Source organism: Orbicella franksi, chromosome 7, assembly GCF_964199315.1.
Source record: "Orbicella franksi chromosome 7, jaOrbFran1.1, whole genome shotgun sequence".
In the NCBI taxonomy this organism is placed as follows: Eukaryota; Metazoa; Cnidaria; class Anthozoa; order Scleractinia; family Merulinidae; genus Orbicella; species Orbicella franksi.
Genome location: NC_138151.1, coordinates 15,170,312 through 15,189,330, shown reverse-complemented (window position 1 = coordinate 15,189,330; position 19,019 = coordinate 15,170,312). Strand labels below are relative to the sequence as shown.

Below are 19,019 nucleotides of genomic sequence, written 5' to 3'. Positions count from 1 at the left end.
TCGCAGAAGCAGAAAAGCCGGCAGGGCAAGCCAAAAAAAAGCCACTCTCCTTAGCTCAAGGTCTGGATCCGCCACTGATGCTAAAACTAATATGGTCAATACTGCTGTCCCTCCATCATTATGACGCTGACTCTGAATGGAAAGAACTTTGTAAATATGAAGAAATACTCATAGAAACGCACTTGGGAAAGAAAAAGGAGGAGTTGTTTCTTGGTAGACCCTAGTTCAACTTCTCGGTCATGCTTGTAAACAGCCAACTGGTCTGCCTTCCGCCATTTGGGATTTTTAAGCCTATTACGTTTAAGCCAATTACGGGGTAATTGTTAGAACGCAGAGCATCGGTGACATGATTAAGTTCAGCCTCTTTTCCTTGTTTCGTGCTCGGCAGTTTAGTTGCACGATGTAATTAAGTCTCAGCTGCACTGATCTTGTGTCGTTTGTCATGGTGGCGTTCTAACAATTACCCCCAAAATGTCATCTCTAACATTCTAAAGAGGAAATCTTCTACTCGGCGCACAAACTCCATCCCAGCACCCGAGGAACTTGTTTGTATGTTTTTCAAATGGGCCACACCCTCCGATTCCTCTCGTTATGCAGTCCTCCCCTACATTAATGGAATTCCTCAGCCTCTAAATAGACTTCTTCAAAAACATGATATTCGAGTTGTCAGCAAGCCAGTCAAGACATTACAACAGGAGTTTCCTTCTCCTAAATCTCGACCTCCGATTGAACTTCAACCAAATGTGGTTTATAAAGTATCTTATGCCGACTGCCCATGGAGTTATGTAGGCGAGACTGGCAGATGCTTTGAAACGAGAAAAAAAAGAACACATGAGGAATGTGATGTCTTACGCAAGAGGTTCCAACATCGCTAAACACGCTTGGTCTTCAAATCACTCTATTGACTTTAAAAATTTCCAAGTAATTGACAAGGGTTCTTCACGTATTCGCAAGATGCTAGAATCATGGCACACCGCTTCGATAGATCATGCAGATAACAATTCTAGGCCGCTCCCCAATCAATACTCTATTCTTTTAAAAAAGAACAATTAGTTTATTAACACTTATATTTTTCCATTTCAATATATTCTTTTTATAGTTCCACCTATTTTTGTATATATTTGTGGTTGTTATCTTTTCCATTTTTATCCATCGAAGGCTGTAGTCTGACAGCCGAAAGCGCTGAAAGTTTCAACTTAATATAGCCAGTGAACGTTTTTTATAAATTTTTAATATGTTTTGTCCTGGCTACGGTTCTTCTATTTTTAAACTTACAGTATAACCTAGAAAACGCTGAAAAAAAGAATACGCAATGCTAGGCGGGTGAATCGCACAGTGGGCTAAAATTCACAGGTTAACAGCCCTAGGAAGGCATGAAAGAAGCCACAGCGAGAACGCTAGTCAAATGGCAAATTAGCGTCTCCTTTCCCTCTCCCTTCCCGAGGGAATCTCTCTCTCACAGAGTCAAATAGATCTGATAAATAGAAAATCATGATGCGGTGGTAAAAAGTGGTTTTGTTGGTTTTACCCTCGCTCCCTATTTTTTATCGGAGTTTGATCATACACTGATCAGAATGCTTTTAGGTGTCCCTGCAAAAATATTAAAAAACCATCAAGGTTAACAAATGGCATCTCTCTTGCAGTCCCGTGACAATTTAGCTTCCTGTGTGGTCGGATTTTCATAGCTTCGGTGTGAATAAAGTCCTAGACTATTTTCTCTCTTTTTTGCCCTGGAAGTATTTTTCTCCCTTAAAATTCAACTATTTTTTGTCATCGATATTACGTTAATCAAAATGAAGATAAGATTTGAAGGTATTTCTTTCTATTTGTAACAACCTTTACCATCATCGTTTCTTGCTCTCGTTGCCAAGGTCAATTTCTTTGTCAACATCTGTCACACTTAACGTCTTCCACTTTGACTGCATGAAAGATATCTCAATTATCTGATTAAAAAAGCTAATAACTGTTTTATAGGTTATCCTTTCACGACCGCAAGAACTTAATTACGAGATATTTCGATCTAAGGGAAATACAAGGTGTTTTAGAAAACACTATGCCACAAAAATTAACGAAACAGACTTTCATCTGGTGAATATTGTGAGGCAAACATGGCGAACGCTAACACTGGTTTCGCGCGTTCCCAAGGAAAGTCGCAGGAAAATATAAAGTGAAAAAAAATTTCCCATTGGTATATAAAGCAGCAAGTTTAAGAGTTCAAACTGAGGTATCCACAATAAGCACGTATATATTAAACTAAACACAGAAGTCACCTAACAGGGGGTACCATTACCCCGTGATATTTTGACAAACAACGTTGATCGCTTATACTAGTTTCACCCAAACATTGAAATCACTCAAGTACAGTTAGAAAATTATCCTTTTAAAATAAATCTCTTATTTCTGGCAAGTTACTTAAACCACAATTCGTATCAACAGTTTGAATTTTTTTCAAAACACTGAGTTTCTTGAATGTCTGTCAACTGGTAAATCTCTTTAATTGCTTGTGGTTAGAATGTTGTGGAGATTAATTTTAAGTCAAACACCACCACGGGAGAAACAAGGTGGGACATCATAGATAGATATCTACCCTCGCACATTTCAACATAATTTTAGGTTTAAGCGCAAAGAAACGAGCCAAACTATTATCATTGCAAAAAAAATTCTGTTTACAGGAACTCCTAAGTGGCTTTATAATTTAGAATTTTTATCGTACAAAGGAACAGTTGGTTACAGGAGCAAGCTGGCGAAATATAGCGGGAGTCAATTTACTCTTTACTCTGCGGGAACGCGAAACGCCGCACTGTAAATTATGACAACGTGTTTTGTACTGAAACCGCCCAAACGCGCGCCTGAGAAAGTGATTTTAATTTTGTTTCTCCTGCTCAAGGCAGCTAGCCGTGATTACAATGAATTGCTTGTATGATTTTAAAATAGAATTCCAAAATATGCGGGCGGTTGTCTCTTATCTTTACCATCAAAAGCGTGACGCATTTATCAAAACCATTGACAGCTCTGAAAGAACTTAATTAATAAGGAAATAATTTCACAGCGGGAAAGTGCCAGGGTGATGTTTTCCTGTTGTAAAATGGACGCACACGGTATTTTCATCTTGACTGTGGAAGTCGCAGCTTGAAATTTAAGTTTAATAATGTTTGAAATTATTTTCCGTCGCGTTTTGTGGGACGCGGTGTGGTTCCATAAGAACACAAAGAAACAAATAGTAGGGGGCGAAAGTTTAGCTTAATAAACTGTCACTAATAACGAAAATAATAAAATTGATTAATCAGCGATGAGCTCTTAATTAACAATCCTTAAGAACTAATATCATTGTTTTGCTTGTGTGTTTTATTAACCGTGTCAAAATCCGCCAGTGTGAATATCGGTGCGTGTCCGACAACTGCGTAAAGCTGAAGAGAGCAATATGTTCGCCAAACATTCATTTCTAAACTGAACTGAAAACAAATATACCGCAATTGGTTGTGTAAGTGACCATTTGATGTTAAATGGAGGGTCTGACCGCTTTCGTTTCGAGGTTTGACAAAGGAAAGCGGGAAAACAGAAGAACACAGACTGACCCTAAAGCCGAGAGAGACCACAACAATATGCCTTCTGCTTCTTCGAATTTAGTGTCTCTACCATTCAGCATTGCAGAAATTTTAAGCGACAAACGAACTGGTCCACGCGTTAATCAAACTGATGATCCACAAAACGAGATAAGAAGTTATAATGTTCAAGGTAAGAAAGAAAACTATTCATATTTAAATCCTTTAGAAATGCATGTTAGAGTTTGTTATCTCTCCCCTCGTTGTAAGCCATTCAAGGTCAAACAAGTTGTTAGTAAACTGCAACACAAGAGTTTAAACGATAGTTTCAACTTAAAATAGATTTAGCCGTTTCAATACATCGTGTTTCGTGAACTTACAAATTTAACATGACTGATTAACTTAATAGTCTTAATATACTTTTTTATCGCTATATGTCTGTTTATCAATTCTATTTCTTTGAAATTTCAGACTCCTTTCTTTAAAACAGGACCTTCAACTGTGCTTTGTGTAGTCGTGGTTGAAATTTGAAAAAAGTGCGCCAGTGACACAAGCGTCCCTTAAATTTACCAAAAGCGATTTTCAAATAAAGGCTGATGGCTAGAATTGTTAATGAAGTTTCCTTTATCAAGCGAGCCATAGACCCAAGACGTCATCCAAGATATCACTGTTAGTATGAACAGTCATAGCAAGTCATCGAAATTATGAGTTCATCGCAAATTTGACAACGGTTGACCACAAGGAGAAAAACAGAAGTTTCTTTATTAAATCAAGTCTTAATTTCTCTGCAGTTTGAGTGACACGATTTGCTTTGGATGAGAACAGAAAAAGTTGGAAATGACAGTTTCCTCTTTTTTGTAACAAAGCAAAAGTATAAAATGGCGTCAGGATTCAATATGCGATCGGCATTTTAAAAAGTAGCGTATATTGATAAACAGACATGAGACCAGAAATAAAATCTTCAACTGGAGAATATCATTTTAACTCCGGATTTGATATTCAGTGAGAGAAATGCATGGTAAGTGAGAGAAAAAATAGTGTGCATGTCTCTATAAAAGCATGAAAAGGCTTATTGAACAAGCTATACTTTGTCTTCTTTGGTCCGACTTTGCACTTAAGACCTGATAAATTGTAATTTATCTCATGGTAGAAAAATACGCATTTGATAACAAGATGTATTGAATAGATTATATTGATACGAATTCCAGGCAGAAAGAACATCCGTTGAAGCCACTCAATTCTACTAAATTAAAATTTTCAGTCTCTAAGCATGGTAATGGACTTCTATAAACGTGCAACACTAAGATTATGTAATTAAACATCAAGATACAAAAAAAAACCCTTGCAGTTAACATTGACGCAAACGCAAGTTTCAGAATCTTTTCTTTTCTAATTCAGTAGGCTTAGTTGTAGTGATTAGTTTTTCAAACTGTTAGCTAGCTGATCCCTTTTGCTGCACTTAATTATGAGAAATGAGAAATGTGAAAAAAAGATTTCCCATGCACCGTAAATGTATGTGTTGTTTTGCGCTGTTTTTGCGTTTCTCTGTGTATGTGTTGAACGCTTTCCGCGGTAAGCTCATGCGATGTGGATTGAGCTTTAACTTTTGTTCCCCACTTGAGATGAAAAAAAAGTTTTCGAACTTGAGCTGGGTGTAAAGAAATAGCGGTGCAGACGTTGATACAGGAAATGGAAGATTTACTATGAAAAAGTCAAACTGTAGTGGTAGAAAAATGAAACATGACTAAAAATGGTGTTTATACTCTGTACAAGCAATTCAACGACTCACTTTTCTGTTGGTTTTTCTCCTGCATATATATGTTTGAGTCCTTCGAAATCTGGTTCAGATGAACTTAACGTTGTTTTACAAAGTTATAAAATCTTTAGCACACTAAAGGATCGGATTAGTCCTAGTCTTACATAAATTATTAATGGGGCATGCAAGTCAGTGTCGACGAGACAGAGACCAGTGTTATCGCACTACGTGTCATTGACAGCGGCTTTTGTTGGCTTCGTTAGAATTCTTCGGTATTTTATCTGTTTCTACTTATTTTTTCTCCTAGATGAGTCACCCAAACGTTCTCATCGATGTAAACCACCGCGAAACAGGAAAAATTTCACAAGAGAACAACTGCGAGAGCTGGAGAAACTCTTTGATCAGACCCACTACCCAGACGCCTTGACGCGCGAAACACTGGCCAAGAGAATGGGCCTATCAGAGGCAAGAGTTCAGGTAGGACACACGCGCGAGGGCTTCTGGGATTGTGTAGGTGAACATAGCGCCAAGCTACGCCGGGGGAATTTGAAAACGGACGTTTCACTCTGAAAAGGCATCAAATGTTTTCTGTCCACAGTGGGGCGGAGGAATTTTAAAGCGCAACAATCACCGGTTACGTTGGATTTGTATTTGAGAAAAACTCGGTTAGGGAAACCGCACGATTATGGTGAAGTGAGTTCGCAGGTTTCGAAGAGCTTCGTTTTCGTGACAGATTAGTGTGGACGATAGGCCAAACCGTAGAAATAAAGCCGCGGTTTCAAATTTTTCCGGTGTGGTGTGGATGCTGCCTTAGTTGTCATGTGCTCGGGTACGAGATTATTGTAGATCAGGTTTACTATTTTTATCTTTTAATATTTTTAAATTTTACAGCAGGGAATACAATTATTCAATTTCTACCCATAGTATCTGTTTTATCCACAGATTTGGTTCCAAAACAGACGTGCTAAGTGCCGTCGGCAAGACGGCTCAAGTCAGAGAGGGTTTGTTGTTGCAGCAACGCAGACATACAAACCTCCAACTCACGTGACTCCATTACGACAGGAAACGTCGTCATTGGCGCCACTATCCCATGGTCCGTATGGGGCTGGATGCTTCGAACACCTGTGCCTATACAACCACGCCAGTTTTCTGGGCAATGTCGGTCATGGCGACTATACTCGTCAGTTTCAGCAACAAACAAGCATCGAAGACTTGAGACGTAAAGCGCGATACCACAGCTGGGGAGGTCCAAACTAATGCACAGTCAACGCCGCTTCATTTCTCCTTGGGTCGGTTGGTTTACCAGGGTAACAAGATGTTCCGAGGACTGATTCCATCGAACGCTTTCCTCAAAGGACCCAGCTAATCTATGATATATTTTAAGGGTGCCTAAAGCACGATGTCTAAACAGTGTTTGTGTGAGAATCCGATGTGAAAAAAGTTCTGTAAAATTTAGTAACATTTGTTTGTTTGTAAATGACGATGTGTTCTTTATCAAAACGTTTATAGACTATGCAAAGACGTGCGGCGTACTTTACAAATTAGAATGCCCAGTCGTGGAAAATACATCGATGAAACAGCTGCATAGAGCATTCAACACCAGGATCAAGGAACACAACACCACAAGACAAACAACTGGACTTGAAAGAGACAGGCCGCGCTTTGTAGGCGGAGATCGGTTACAAGAGAGGGCTACAGGAGAAGGATAAGCGAGGCCATTGAAATCGTGCCAGGCCCAAATTCTCAATCGAGACCGTGGTTTTGAACTTCGGTCCTATACCGACACATTTTGTCACGAGACTTCGGTCGTCCTAAACCATGTGCGAACCAACATTTGTCATGAATTGGCCTTTTTAGAGTTGCTTTGTGTCTCTGTGTCAGAACGAGTCTTCGTGCGAAACCATTCATATGAAAATGAGTTCCACCTACAGGATTATTCTCATGCAAATCAAACTCATTCTCATATAAAAGGTTTTGCTCGAGGACTCGTTTTTAAAGAGAGGCACAAGGTAACTCGGATATGGCCTATTGCAAAAGGTATCGTAACGGCTCCCAACGCTCGCAGCAGTTTCAATATTTTGATTTTGTGTGGAAGTATCTATAAGAAATGTAAACAGCCTGTCGACTGGTAAGAGTGTTTAAGTGACTGAATAAAATAAATTAAAAAACTCAAACTCTCAGCAGCAGAAAACAGTCATTTCTTTACAAAACTACTTTTAATTCAAGCTCCATACAATTAATAAATGTTACACTGAATATTTTTCTAACAATCATTACAAAATAGCGCGATGTATTCTTCTATAATATCATTGAATGAAAAAAAAAATTAACGTAATAGGAACTAATCAGTTTAACCCGAAAGAGCGTTTCTTTGGCCAAGTGTTAAATCAGAAAGAAAGTTTTCTTCGTGTTAAAGTGACTCAAATAATCTGCATTTTTCTCGATGTCTGAAACACGAAGATTTCGAGCCAGACCAATTTATTGTAGACACAAACTGCATCCGGCATCAATTATAAAATAACTATATCTACGCTTTATTGGCGTACAAAAATATTAGAAAAAAATAGTTCCTTTCGACGGCATGATCATATTCTGTGATGAGTTACCTTATGTTCCGCCTACATAACTTAAATAAGTACTTTTGTGCAATCGATGCAAAATAAATATGAACACGTTAAACTACAAAATTACAAAAGTAGAAAGTACGATTCTATGTTCATTTCTTTGTTTTCTTCTTCTGTGTTTTTCCCATGGCAGACTGTAATTTTCTCTCTGCTTGCTGTTTTCGTTCACTCTCTGGCTTGCTGGCATGTTGTTCCAGCTGTGCTTGTTTTTCTTCCAGTCTTTTCTTGAACAAATTTAGTCGCTCCAAACAGTTGCTCTTCTGTAAGTTGATGGATTCCAGCGAAGCCTTTGCGGTCGTTATTTTGGTAGTGGTCTGTCGAACGGCATTCTTGTGCTGTGCATGCTCCGTGCTGCCCTCCGCTGACTCCCTGAAGAGGTCAGTTTGAGCCAGCAGTTCCTGTTCCAGTTCTCGCAGGTTAGTGGTGACATCTAAAGATTGCCTGGAAAGCTGAGCAAACTCCTGATTTAAGCTGTCCACAGTGTCTTGCATGTCATCAACTTGAACCTGGATTAGAGATCGTAAAATAAGTTAATACAAGTACCAAATCTTTTTGAGGGGGGTGGGGTAGGGGATTGGGCAATTTCCAAAAAAATCCTTGCACAACAAACACTGCTGAAAATATAATCGTGTAAGGGAAGCCAAAAAACAAAAACAACAAGTGCTTACTACTATCTAGGTTCTCTGTTTGACTTTAAAAAAATTATTGCACAAGCCATTGCCCACCGAAAAAAAAAACTCATGCACAACCTAAAGATGAGAAAAATATTTCATTCCCCGAGAAAATTGCCCAATAACCCTCCCCCCCCCCAACCCCCCCCCAAAAGATGGTCCGTCCCTTACCGAAAGTATGAGCGTAAACTCACCTACGGTGAAAAAAAAAACACACTAAGGGATAGCTCACCTATGTTTTAATAAGACTGAATCGACCAAAAAAAAAAACGTGAACATACCTGCAAGAAAGTGAAGTAGAGGTCTTCGTCTTCTTTAGGCTGGCTAGCAGCTTTTCCAGAGATTGGCAAACTAGTGGCAGTGCGTGACGAAGCTTGGGCACGGGACACTTGACGTGACACACCACGCGACATCAGGTTACCGCGTGACTGAGCGTAACGTGACACCGGTCTGTCCTTAGCTTGTGGTCCTTGCAGTTCAGTAAGTCGTTTATCAATAAACTCCTCGGTGCCTTGTAGTCGAGCGTGAGAAGCCTTGTCTTCCACATCACCCAAGAAAGATCGCAGCTTGGACTCCACGGCAAAGTTACTGTACTTGGATAAGCGCTCCACAATTCCCTCATGTGTAAAATGTACGCCATCTTTGTTTGCACCGCGTAAAAGCTTGGCGTCTAAGAGTCCTTCTACCACGTTGGACTTGTCAGCCTCCGTATGCGCATCACCAAACACTGACTCCAGCAGCATTCGACTGGCGCTCTCCAAATCATCCTTCGCCGGAAGTGACGACAGCGTACGCGCAAGCGCAGAAGAACGCCTGTAACGCGCAAAGAACAAGTCATCGCACATCACGGCTAGGGCGTGATGGAACTCTTTTAAAAAGCCCGGATGTGAGTCGTCACGCAAGTCTCCACAAGCGATGTGTGACAGGCAGTGGACAAGAACCAAGACAAACTCTCCAACGTTGTCCATTCGCTCGGCGCGTACGTACAAGATGCGGTTGTTAGCATCATAGAAGAAGGAGTTGCGGTAAGCGTTCCTCTCCAGGTGAGTGTTGGGTGGCAGTTTGTCAGCGAGTAGCAACGTGACTGGTAAGTGGTGGCAATGAACAGCGAGCAGGTCGACAATGAACGAACCAAACTTGTATGTGACGAACGACCGAGCAGGCAGCGTGTTCAGGTCAACTGGGACGAGTTCGTCGTCTCTTCCCCACAGCGTGTCGTCTTTGATGTCAATGTAGCCTTCACCAGGTGCTGAGAAACAAGAACGAATTATTAGACAAACGTTACCATAATAAATTAAATGTGCTAAAAAGCTCATCGCTGTAACCAAAATAATGATTCTTACCGTGGGCCTTCTCCGAGTTGTTCCCCCGACAGGTTCATTTTCTTGCGAATCAAACTCATTTTCATACGAAAGTTTTTGCATGAGGACTCGTTTTCAAACTTACTAAGACTTTTCAAGGAGGTGTTTTTTAAACACCAATCTCAATGAACAATACCTCCTCTCCGCCCTCTGCACCCCTATTAATTTAAGCAATCCATACTTCTCCATACGTAATGCTGTGTCATGACTGTTTAACTGACAACAGTCCCAGCCAAGCTTTCATTAGCTTTGCACCCGTCATCCTTACCTGGAGCATTGAACTGGCCTCCCTTCCCAGCTCCACCACTCAACAAAGATTTGATGCCTTCGATCTTCTGGTACAGCGGTGACGATAGCAGCAAGGACGCCAATTCACCCTCGCTCAATGGCGCTGCTAATCGATAACTGTCCGGCATCAATCGGGCCTGGGGCACAGGTGGTGGAGTAGCTTCGGATTCGATCGTAGCGGCGACGAGGTTATCAACATGGATGCTCTCTTTCAAAGCGATGACCTCTTCAGCTTGCACTCGATCACGCTCCGACTGTACTTTTTCTTCAAATTCTCTTTTCTCTTCTTCATTTCGATTCTTCAGCTCATCAACTTTGCTCTGCCGCTTCGCATCGCGTCTCTTCTTCAGACGCTCTTCTAGCGAGCTCTGCATTCTCATTCTGTCTGCATCCATCTTGTTCATGAGTTTCGCCAGGTCTTTGCTGTGCTCTTTCAAGATGGCTTCTTGATCTTCCTTAGAAGCGCCTTGCTTGCTCATTTTATCAATTTCTTGTTTGACTTTAGTTTTCTTTTCCTTCAGCAGTGCTTCTTTTCGAGCATTCAAAGCCAAGATTGCCTTCTCGTTCTTTTTCTGTTCTTCCTCTGCTTCTTGTTCCAGTTGTTTGTCGAACGCCCGAAGTTCTTCCTCCAACTTTTGTTGCTGTTCTGCTTCAAATGCTGAAGTGAAAATGATACATGGGTTAGAACAGTTTTAAACGTTTCTACTGTTTCATATATAGTCTGTTTACAGACGTTTATTTGTTGCCACGATTAATTTTTTTTGAGCGCGCGAGCGATGCGAAGGCGTGAGATCGAGAGCGAGTACAGAGCGCGAGAGCGGCCGCGAAACGGGTCTTTGTCCGCATTCCCCAGCGCCACCCCTCTTGCGTTCAGGCTTTTTCTAATTCCCTGCGGTTAATATAACTTGTGATCTCGACGACCTCAAGAAAAAACAGAAGGTCTGTGGTTAGACTAGATTTAAGGGACTTTAACTTTTAAGACTACCAATTGAATACACTGACAAAATGGTTCTACCCAGCCCACACCATTAATGAATATTGTTGACATGAAATCTTTAGGATAGTATTACGTTATTATTATACCGTAACATCGTGAACTTTAGTGAAACCAACAAACCTTCATTTTCTTGTTTGAGTTTTTGCTCGTTCTCCAGTCGCTGTTCATCTAATTTCTGCTTGACTATTTCCAGTTCCCTGGCGGCTGCCAGAGCCTTTTCAACTGATCGCCTGTGTTCTTCTGCTTGCTCTGGAGTCAACTCATTTAAGGCATCTGCATACTCCTACCGGAGGGGACGGGAGGGAGAGGAAAAGAATGACAAATAGACATCAGATAGACATCCTCAGATAGGATTTCCTCCAAATCAAACATCAACCTAAAATACGGCTGCAATTAAACATCTGGGGCTGGTTGTTCGAGAGCCGGTTAACGCTAATTTTTTGGTGCTTTGTGTATTTTGAGATTACCCAAGCTCAAAACTGAAGGACAAACAATATAAACAGAAAACCTCACCGAAAAGTTATAAAACTGAAATTAAAATTGTCCGGCGCTAATCCTGGGTTAGCTTAATCGGGCTTTGAACAACTCGGCCCTGAAGTGTGATAGAAACTATAATTATCAATACCAATAAACGAACCTGATAATGCTTTTCCTTGAGTTCCAACTTAGCGCGAGCAAAACGCACTTCCCAATCGGACTGGACGCCATGTTCGATCTGTTTTCGTTGTTCAGCGTGTTTCCTGTCCAGCGCACTTTGCCGTAACTGTTGTTGATTCAGTAACTGCGCTCGTCTTTGCTGCAACTCTTCAGGACTAAGCCGTTGCTTTTCAAGTTCTTTCAACTCTTTTTCGTTTTGAGCACGCAGTTCATCGCTTTCTTGAGCGTGTCTTTCTTCCATCTTGGCCAGTGCTTCGTCAACTGCCACCTTACGTTCTTCCTGGAACATGCGCTCTAAGTCTTTCAGCTCTTGACTGTGTCGTTTTTCGAGAACCTATCGCCGAAAAACAAACAAACAAACAAAAAAAAATTTTTTGGTTTGCTGATCTTATCAAAAGCTACAGAGTTAGCTGTCCTTTGAGCTGATTAAAGTGCAAAACGCTAATTTAAATAGTTTTTCTGAAACTTTCAGAACCTCTCATGTTTACATATAAAATAAATAAAGGAAATCCTGTTCTACTCGGGAGTTTTCAAAGTCTCAACAAAGTCGGCCATATTGAGCTGGAACTACGGTGCCTGAAGAAAAGTAGTAAAACTGCCCAAAACGTTGCATTTTATAAACATTTTAATCTCAGAAAAGTCTCGTGTAGAACAAGATTTACTTTATTGATTTTATAGGTAATTCAAACGTAGCAAGATGAGCTTTTCAACAGCCTAATCCTCGCGTGTCTTACTTCCTAAGAGCGATGTGGAAGTTAATTAAGAAAAACACTGACAATTCTCGAAGGCCAGGAAGAGGTCAACCATCACCCGAAAAGGAGATTGAAACGGGTTTAAACCGGGATGAATGTTCGATCTGTTCCTAGACCTACAGACCTATTGAAGACCAAGTAAGTACTGCGCGTATTGTGTTGTAATTTGTTAGTTTTTGATATCTACTTTTCATTGCATCCTCTTTGTTATCTTTTATTAATCTAATTTTTCAGCTCGCTCCCAGTTCGAAAAGCGTCTCAGCGTTATATGTGGCAAGTATACATAAATGTCCTTGTGTGTTTATGTAATTTCTAAACAAAGGTTTGTTGTTGTTGTTTTTGAGGGAGACTAAAGGTAAGACGCTGATAAATTGGCCGTCTCCTTTACTAGGAAAATTAATATGTCGTTGTTGCACCAACTAACTTGCTCTCGAAACAAGAATTATCTTTTAAGAAACACTAATTCTACAAAAAACTAGCAATATTTCGCCATGTACAAAGCGACGCTGTCCACAATAACAAGAAAGTGATTACGTCAGACTGTTACCTTTCGAATAACAAACTCTGCAGCTTCCGAGCCATTTTCCCGAATTCCTTCAATCATGGCTTGCTTTTCAGCTTCCTTCACCTGTGAATCAAATATGTAGGTACATATAAGGAATACGTCCTTCCGTTTGATCTTATTTCTTCCGTAAAGATAGATTGCGTGAATGAGGTTGTACCAAATAGCAGTGCCATATAGTGCCTTCAGTTCTCGTTCAGTATAAATGCGCGCTAACCTATAGTAAATACACTGCTACCATACCATAACTACAAGAAGAGACGAACAGCTTCAACTTCTTATGAGTTTAGAAATTGTTAACCAAATGAGGTATAACCAAATAGGAAGTTTAAGTAAGCAAGATGGCGACGCCGAGGACAACGTCGATTACAAAATCAATTTATATTTTACCTATGAATCTCGCGATACTCTATAGTCATTTTGTTTCACTGTCACTGTCAAAACTATCACGAAACTGCATCTGGAACACAGCGATAAATTTGAAATAGAAACTTGAAAAATTAGCCGTCGTCGTTCACGTTCTCCAGAAAACTTAGAACTTGGTCATTTCATGGCGTTGTTGTGCAGAGGACGGCAAAGAAATGTACCAAGAATTATAACGGCACGCACGTGCACAGCCATTGTTCTGCTCGTTAAACCTTTTGTTTAGCGACGTTCCCGTTGCCGTCTTGGTTTTCTTATACTCCCTATTTATAAAAAAACGACTACTCGTACTTGTTCCAGTTCTCAGTTACTAATCATAAAGTTACTTACATGTTGTGTGCGCACTTCAGCAAGTTCTTTCTTTTGCTCCAGCAGTTCCTTGGCCATCTCTCGTTCTTGTTTTCGTTGTTGCGCCTCTTGTCTTCGTTTCTTTCTTTCCAGCAGTTTCTGGTGTAAATTAGCCTGTTGCCGTTGCTTTTCTACGTCCATCTTTTCCATTATTTCGTCCAGTTCTTGTTGGTGGGCTGCCAAAAGCTGCAGACCATATCAAACATCACAAATGATCTCGACAATATCAGCCTAAGATGCTGACTGACTGACTCTCTGGAACACAAACTGCTAGCTTTTGATGTTTTATTCCACGTTAATACCTGGAATTCTATGCGAATACGCAATGCTCTACTGACTAGGGGAAGTCTAGGTATTGTTCCGAAAAACCGACAGTCATTTCCCTATCACCACTTTATAGGGCGGCAGCGTGGCCGAGTAGTTAGTGCGCCACTGGAGGTCGCGGGTTCAAGTCCAGCTCTGACCACTTAGCTGGAGTTGTTTCTCCGTAGACCCTAGTTCAACTCCTCGGTCATGCTTGCAAATAGCCAACTGGTCTGCCTCCCGCCAGTTGGGATTTTTAAGCCTATTATGTTAAGTTGATATATATGTTCCTTTCAGTTTAAGCGGCATACTCGTGAACTAGCTAGGTGTAGCTAAGCGCATTGACCACTATAAACAACAACATTTGAAAATTTTTGTAGAAAACAAAAGTCAACGTTCCTCAAATACCTGTTGTACTTCCTCAGGTGACATATCTTTCGAGCGAGCAGCTAATTCCGCAGCATGCCTGTCCTTCAATTCTCTTAGTTTCCGTTCTTTGTCAGCTTCGAGCAGTTCCGTGGCTTGCGCTTCTTCCGCCACCGCTTCTCTTTCAAGTTTTTCGTCCATCTTGTGAGTGTCTTGTTCGTGTCTGTCACGCATGTCAGCCAATGTGCGTTCCTGTTCGTTTCGCAATGCCTGAAGATGGAAAGAAAAACAAACAAACAAACACTAGAAAACATCAGAAAACATTTTGCAAAATGTCAATACAGGTCAAGTCAAGTTAGTTGTTATAACCAGCTTGTAGAAAACCAGTTAGCCTGAGAGACTCTTTGTTTTCAATACTTGCCTAAGCGATACAGTTTCTGATGGAGCTACAAAAACATAAATTATGAATGTTGAAAGGACACAACAGGATTAACTGTCCCAAGGAATTTGAGCCCGATGTATTGAATACTTCTTGTGCTATGCGAGTTTAAAAACTCAAAATTTCACAAAAAATGTATGAGGATTAGCGATTTTGCCACTCAGAAATTTTGCAGTTTTTGAAAGCCAGTTTCTCCTCGAAGGTTACACCCAAAGAGTCAAAAATTCACCAATAACTAAGTTTCAGCAGCTCTTTAAATGTTTGTAGTCAATTCGTGTCTTGCATGATGCTTTCTATGCGCGTATGTTAATGAGGAAAAATGTTAACAATGACGTGGGCAACGATTTTCCTATAACCAGACGTAAATTACAAGTTTATTCGAACCTGCTCTTCTGATGTTTCACGAGGTAAAATGACCTCAGGTACTATGACGTGATCTGCGTCCACTGGTTTGTTGGCCGCGATGGCCTGGCTCTGTTCTTCCAATATCCGCTGGGCAGCTGTCTCCTCTGCTTGACGGCGCGCCTCTTCTTGACGACGAGCGCGACGAGCAGCAAGTTTGGCCTGTAAGGAAGAGAAAAACAACCAGACTTAAATCAGCGAATTCTCGTCGGTTAGTGAGAGAAGTATGTCATTTAATAATGCTGTTATGAAGCCTAGCATTGATATGCCGTGTTCTGGAAAATCCAACAAAGAGGACATATATTGCACCCCGCTTTACTTATAACAACTAAAACAAAGAGAAATGTTGTTTTTAGCTTGCGCAGCAGACGTTTCCTTTCCATTTTCCAGGCGGGAAGATCGAGGAAATGAGCGCACCTGGGGTTAGCAAAAAAAGGGAGAAGTGGGGAGGGGGTGAGCAAAAAAAGGAGGTGAAGGGGGAGGGGTTGGGGAGGAAGGGCATTTATGTTTTGCCTTACTCGTTATTTTTTTCGAACTCGCTCGCATTTTAATTCGTTTCCTTCGCGTGCTTTTGGAAATGAATGCCTGCTACGCGGCTGCTGTTATTCAAGTAACGAAAGTTCACTGCAGCTTAAAGTAGTGTATCCTAGCTTGTCAGAGCTTGTTTGCACAAGAGAATTCAATTTTATTTTTTATCGACTATTATACATTTTTTGTTACCTTGGTGTCTTCAAGAGACTTCAGTTTTCGTTCTTCAAGGTGTCCGAGCAGCGCCTCGTTATCTTTCCTGAACTGATCCATAATCTGCTGTTGAAGTACCGCGTCCAAATTGTCTCTTGTAACCTTCAATAGACAATACAGAAAAGTTAGAGGAGTCCAATCACGGTACTTTGAGTTATTATGACCACAGACAAAATTACCTTTAAATTCAAGGAAACCTGAAAATAGTAGTTTACAAAGATAGAAAAATGTCAAAGAGAAAATAATAAACCATGAAGGAACAAGGATGGTTATCGATGGAGAAGATTAACACGGATTACAAATCTAGGATAAACGTTTCCAGATGCGCAAACCGTGACTTTTAAAAACCTTTACATAACGGTTTCATCAAGCGTAATATCGCAGGAATAATTTAAAGCTGACATTGGCATTTCGCTTAGCCCGGAATATAAGAGACATAATGGTGGAGTCAAAGCGTTTCGTTTCCAGCTCACCTTTTCAAGCAGGGCTCTGTGGGCTTGTTGCACGTTCTCCATGTGCGTCTCGTCAAGTTTCTTGTTAATCTCTGCAGTGTGACGCGTCTCTTCCGCCTCAAAACTTGCTTCCAGCGCAGTAACTTCCTGTTTATGCTGCTTTATTAGTGCTGTGACGTCACCGCCCTCACTAATGACCTAAATCAAGAGTTACGTGACAAGGTAAGTAACCGCTGGTGTGCGTGAGATGCGTGAGATGCGTGACATGTGGTGGATTTCACAGGTTTAGTGCTGTTACGTCACCGCTCTCACCAGTGACCTAAATCAAGAGTTGTGTGACAAGGTAAGTAACACAAGCCGCTGCTGTGCGTGAAATGTGCGTGACGCATGGCGAAATTCACAGGTTTACCTTAGCTTTCTCCATCTCCTGTTGTTCTCTCAGTTTCTTCATTTGTTCTCTCTTTCTCTGCGCGAGCTTTTCCTTAATAAGTGCTGTCTGTTGCGCACGCTGTTGTGCTAGATCGCGTGACATCTTTTCTTCCAATTCCATTTGTTCGCGTTTGATTTGTTCTGCTTGATCAGCATACAGAGACCCGGAAGTGACAAGGTCATCCTGGTGAAAAACAGGTCTTTTATCAGATCAGTTATTCGTTATTGTGACTGTTTTAAAATAATGTAAACAACCTGCATCAGAAATAAGAATTTTACATTTGGCAACTGACAAGACAGTCATGTCAACAACCATTTAAAATCTAACTCTAAAGGACGTTTTGGACGATCATAAACTTAGCATTTGATTTGATCCCGGAAGGGTAATCCCTCATATGGGCTATATAGGCATGTGTTGCCCCCAAGGCGGGTATGGTTTGTAAGCCGTTTGGTCCTAAACAGGGTATCGATTTTAGCCATTTTGGTCTCGAATAGGGTATGGTTGTTGTACTCTAGTCTTGAATTGGGTATGTTTTTTTTAGAAGAAGCTATCCTACTTAATAAAAGCACATAAACATTACCTTTAATATTGGTCTAAACTAAGGAATTATTATAAGGCAGATCTAAAACAGGATATTGATTTAAGGGTCAGGTCATAAATAGGGCAGGGAAAATCGCAGACTTTGGTCTTAAATAGGGTAAGGGTTTTGGGAAGCAGGCCACACACCCCTCACCCTCACCCGATTTTTCTGGGAGTAACCCCACCCCGGGGATTTCTTTGCAATGACTCTTACCACCATAGCACAGAACTTGTCGCCAAGCTGGCGACGATACACTTCTGCCTGTTCATTGGACTGCTGCTCCTCTGCTCGCGCATGCCCAATAGACTCTTCCTGAACAATAACATCTTGGACACTTTCTTGAGTCTTCAGTACTGTATCTATGCTGGCCAGCGGTTCAACATCGTCCAGACGGATATTGGACTTTTCGGCCTGTTGAAAAAGTACACAGAATTAAGAAGATCATGCATTCTCTTTACTGTAAGTTTTGCACTCCTTTTTAATTCGAATTGATGACTTATTGTGTGTTGTCTGTTGAACAATGAGTGGATAAATTGTTCCAAGATTTGCAATTTGGTGCATATCATCATTATTCTTGAGAACATTAAGGCAGCGTCCAAACTACGCTGGAGGAATTTCAAAACGGGGGTTTCACTCCGAAAACGTACCAAATGTTTCCCGTCCAAATTACGCCGGAGAAATTTGAGAACGCAACAATATCCGGTCATTTCTGATAACCTCAACGATTTCAAAATGTCTTCTGTCCACATTAAAACGCAAAGCAGGCGTTTTCAGTTTTCTCGGGTTTGAAGAGCGTTTTCGAAAAGCTCCGTTTTCGTGACGGATTAGTGTGGACGGTAGGCCTAACCGTAGAAATAAAGCTGCGTTTTGAAATTCCTCCGACGTAGTGTGGACGGGGATTCACTCATATCATGTCTGTACCTCTTCTTTCTGTTTCCTTAACATGGCGGCTTCTTTTTCTTCTCTTCGTCGTCTCAGTTTATCTCTCAGTGCTGCCATTTGTTTCTCTTTTTCGGATGCTAACAGGCCTTCTAATTGCGCCACTTGTCTTTCATGGTCTTCCATGACTGCTCTCGTTTCATCCTCGCTCAGATCACCTGAGAGTTTGTCCGCTAAGTTCTCGGCTAATCTCTTCATCTCCTCTGACCGCTTCTCTTCCTGCAAATTCAAACACGCTTGATATCAGCATCTTAACCAGTGTTTCATAACAATACCATCCAAGTTCAAAAGTCACTTGTAATAAAATGTCAGGGAGTTCATTTAGTCGTGACTGTTTTACTGGAAGCTACACATGGTATAATATTATAGCTGAGAAAATTCTTTCC

General features: G+C 40.9%; 2 protein-coding genes across 6 annotated transcripts in view; one reads left to right on the top strand and one right to left on the bottom strand.

The window, feature by feature from the left end:
* Positions 1-3,503: 3,503 nt before the first annotated feature.
* Positions 3,504-7,390, top strand: LOC145491904 (paired mesoderm homeobox protein 1-like). The gene is made up of 3 exons (XM_081471194.1): positions 3,504-3,735; positions 5,606-5,775; positions 6,241-7,390. The coding sequence occupies exons 1-3, from the start codon at positions 3,504-3,506 to the stop codon at positions 6,553-6,555; spliced, it is 717 nt and encodes a 238-aa protein (XP_081327320.1). The 3' UTR covers positions 6,556-7,390.
* A 90-nt stretch (positions 7,391-7,480) lies between these two features.
* The window catches only part of LOC145491892 (uncharacterized), a 99,407-nt gene continuing 87,868 nt past the window's right edge, over positions 7,481-19,019 (bottom strand). For all 5 annotated transcript variants that reach the window (XM_081471175.1, XM_081471177.1, XM_081471176.1 and 2 more), the window contains 14 exons: positions 18,616-18,852; positions 17,908-18,105; positions 17,094-17,297; positions 16,706-16,882; positions 16,212-16,334; positions 15,474-15,653; positions 14,693-14,920; positions 13,964-14,167; positions 13,196-13,276; positions 11,877-12,230; positions 11,360-11,522; positions 10,223-10,900; positions 8,875-9,842; positions 7,481-8,428 (listed from right to left, as the gene is read on the bottom strand). In XM_081471175.1, the coding sequence (XP_081327301.1) occupies positions 8,015-8,428; positions 8,875-9,842; positions 10,223-10,900; positions 11,360-11,522; positions 11,877-12,230; positions 13,196-13,276; positions 13,964-14,167; positions 14,693-14,920; positions 15,474-15,653; positions 16,212-16,334; positions 16,706-16,882; positions 17,094-17,297; positions 17,908-18,105; positions 18,616-18,852 (4,209 nt within the window). In that variant the 3' untranslated portion in view covers positions 7,481-8,014. The remainder of the gene's footprint in view (positions 8,429-8,874; positions 9,843-10,222; positions 10,901-11,359; positions 11,523-11,876; positions 12,231-13,195; positions 13,277-13,963; positions 14,168-14,692; positions 14,921-15,473; positions 15,654-16,211; positions 16,335-16,705; positions 16,883-17,093; positions 17,298-17,907; positions 18,106-18,615; positions 18,853-19,019) is intronic.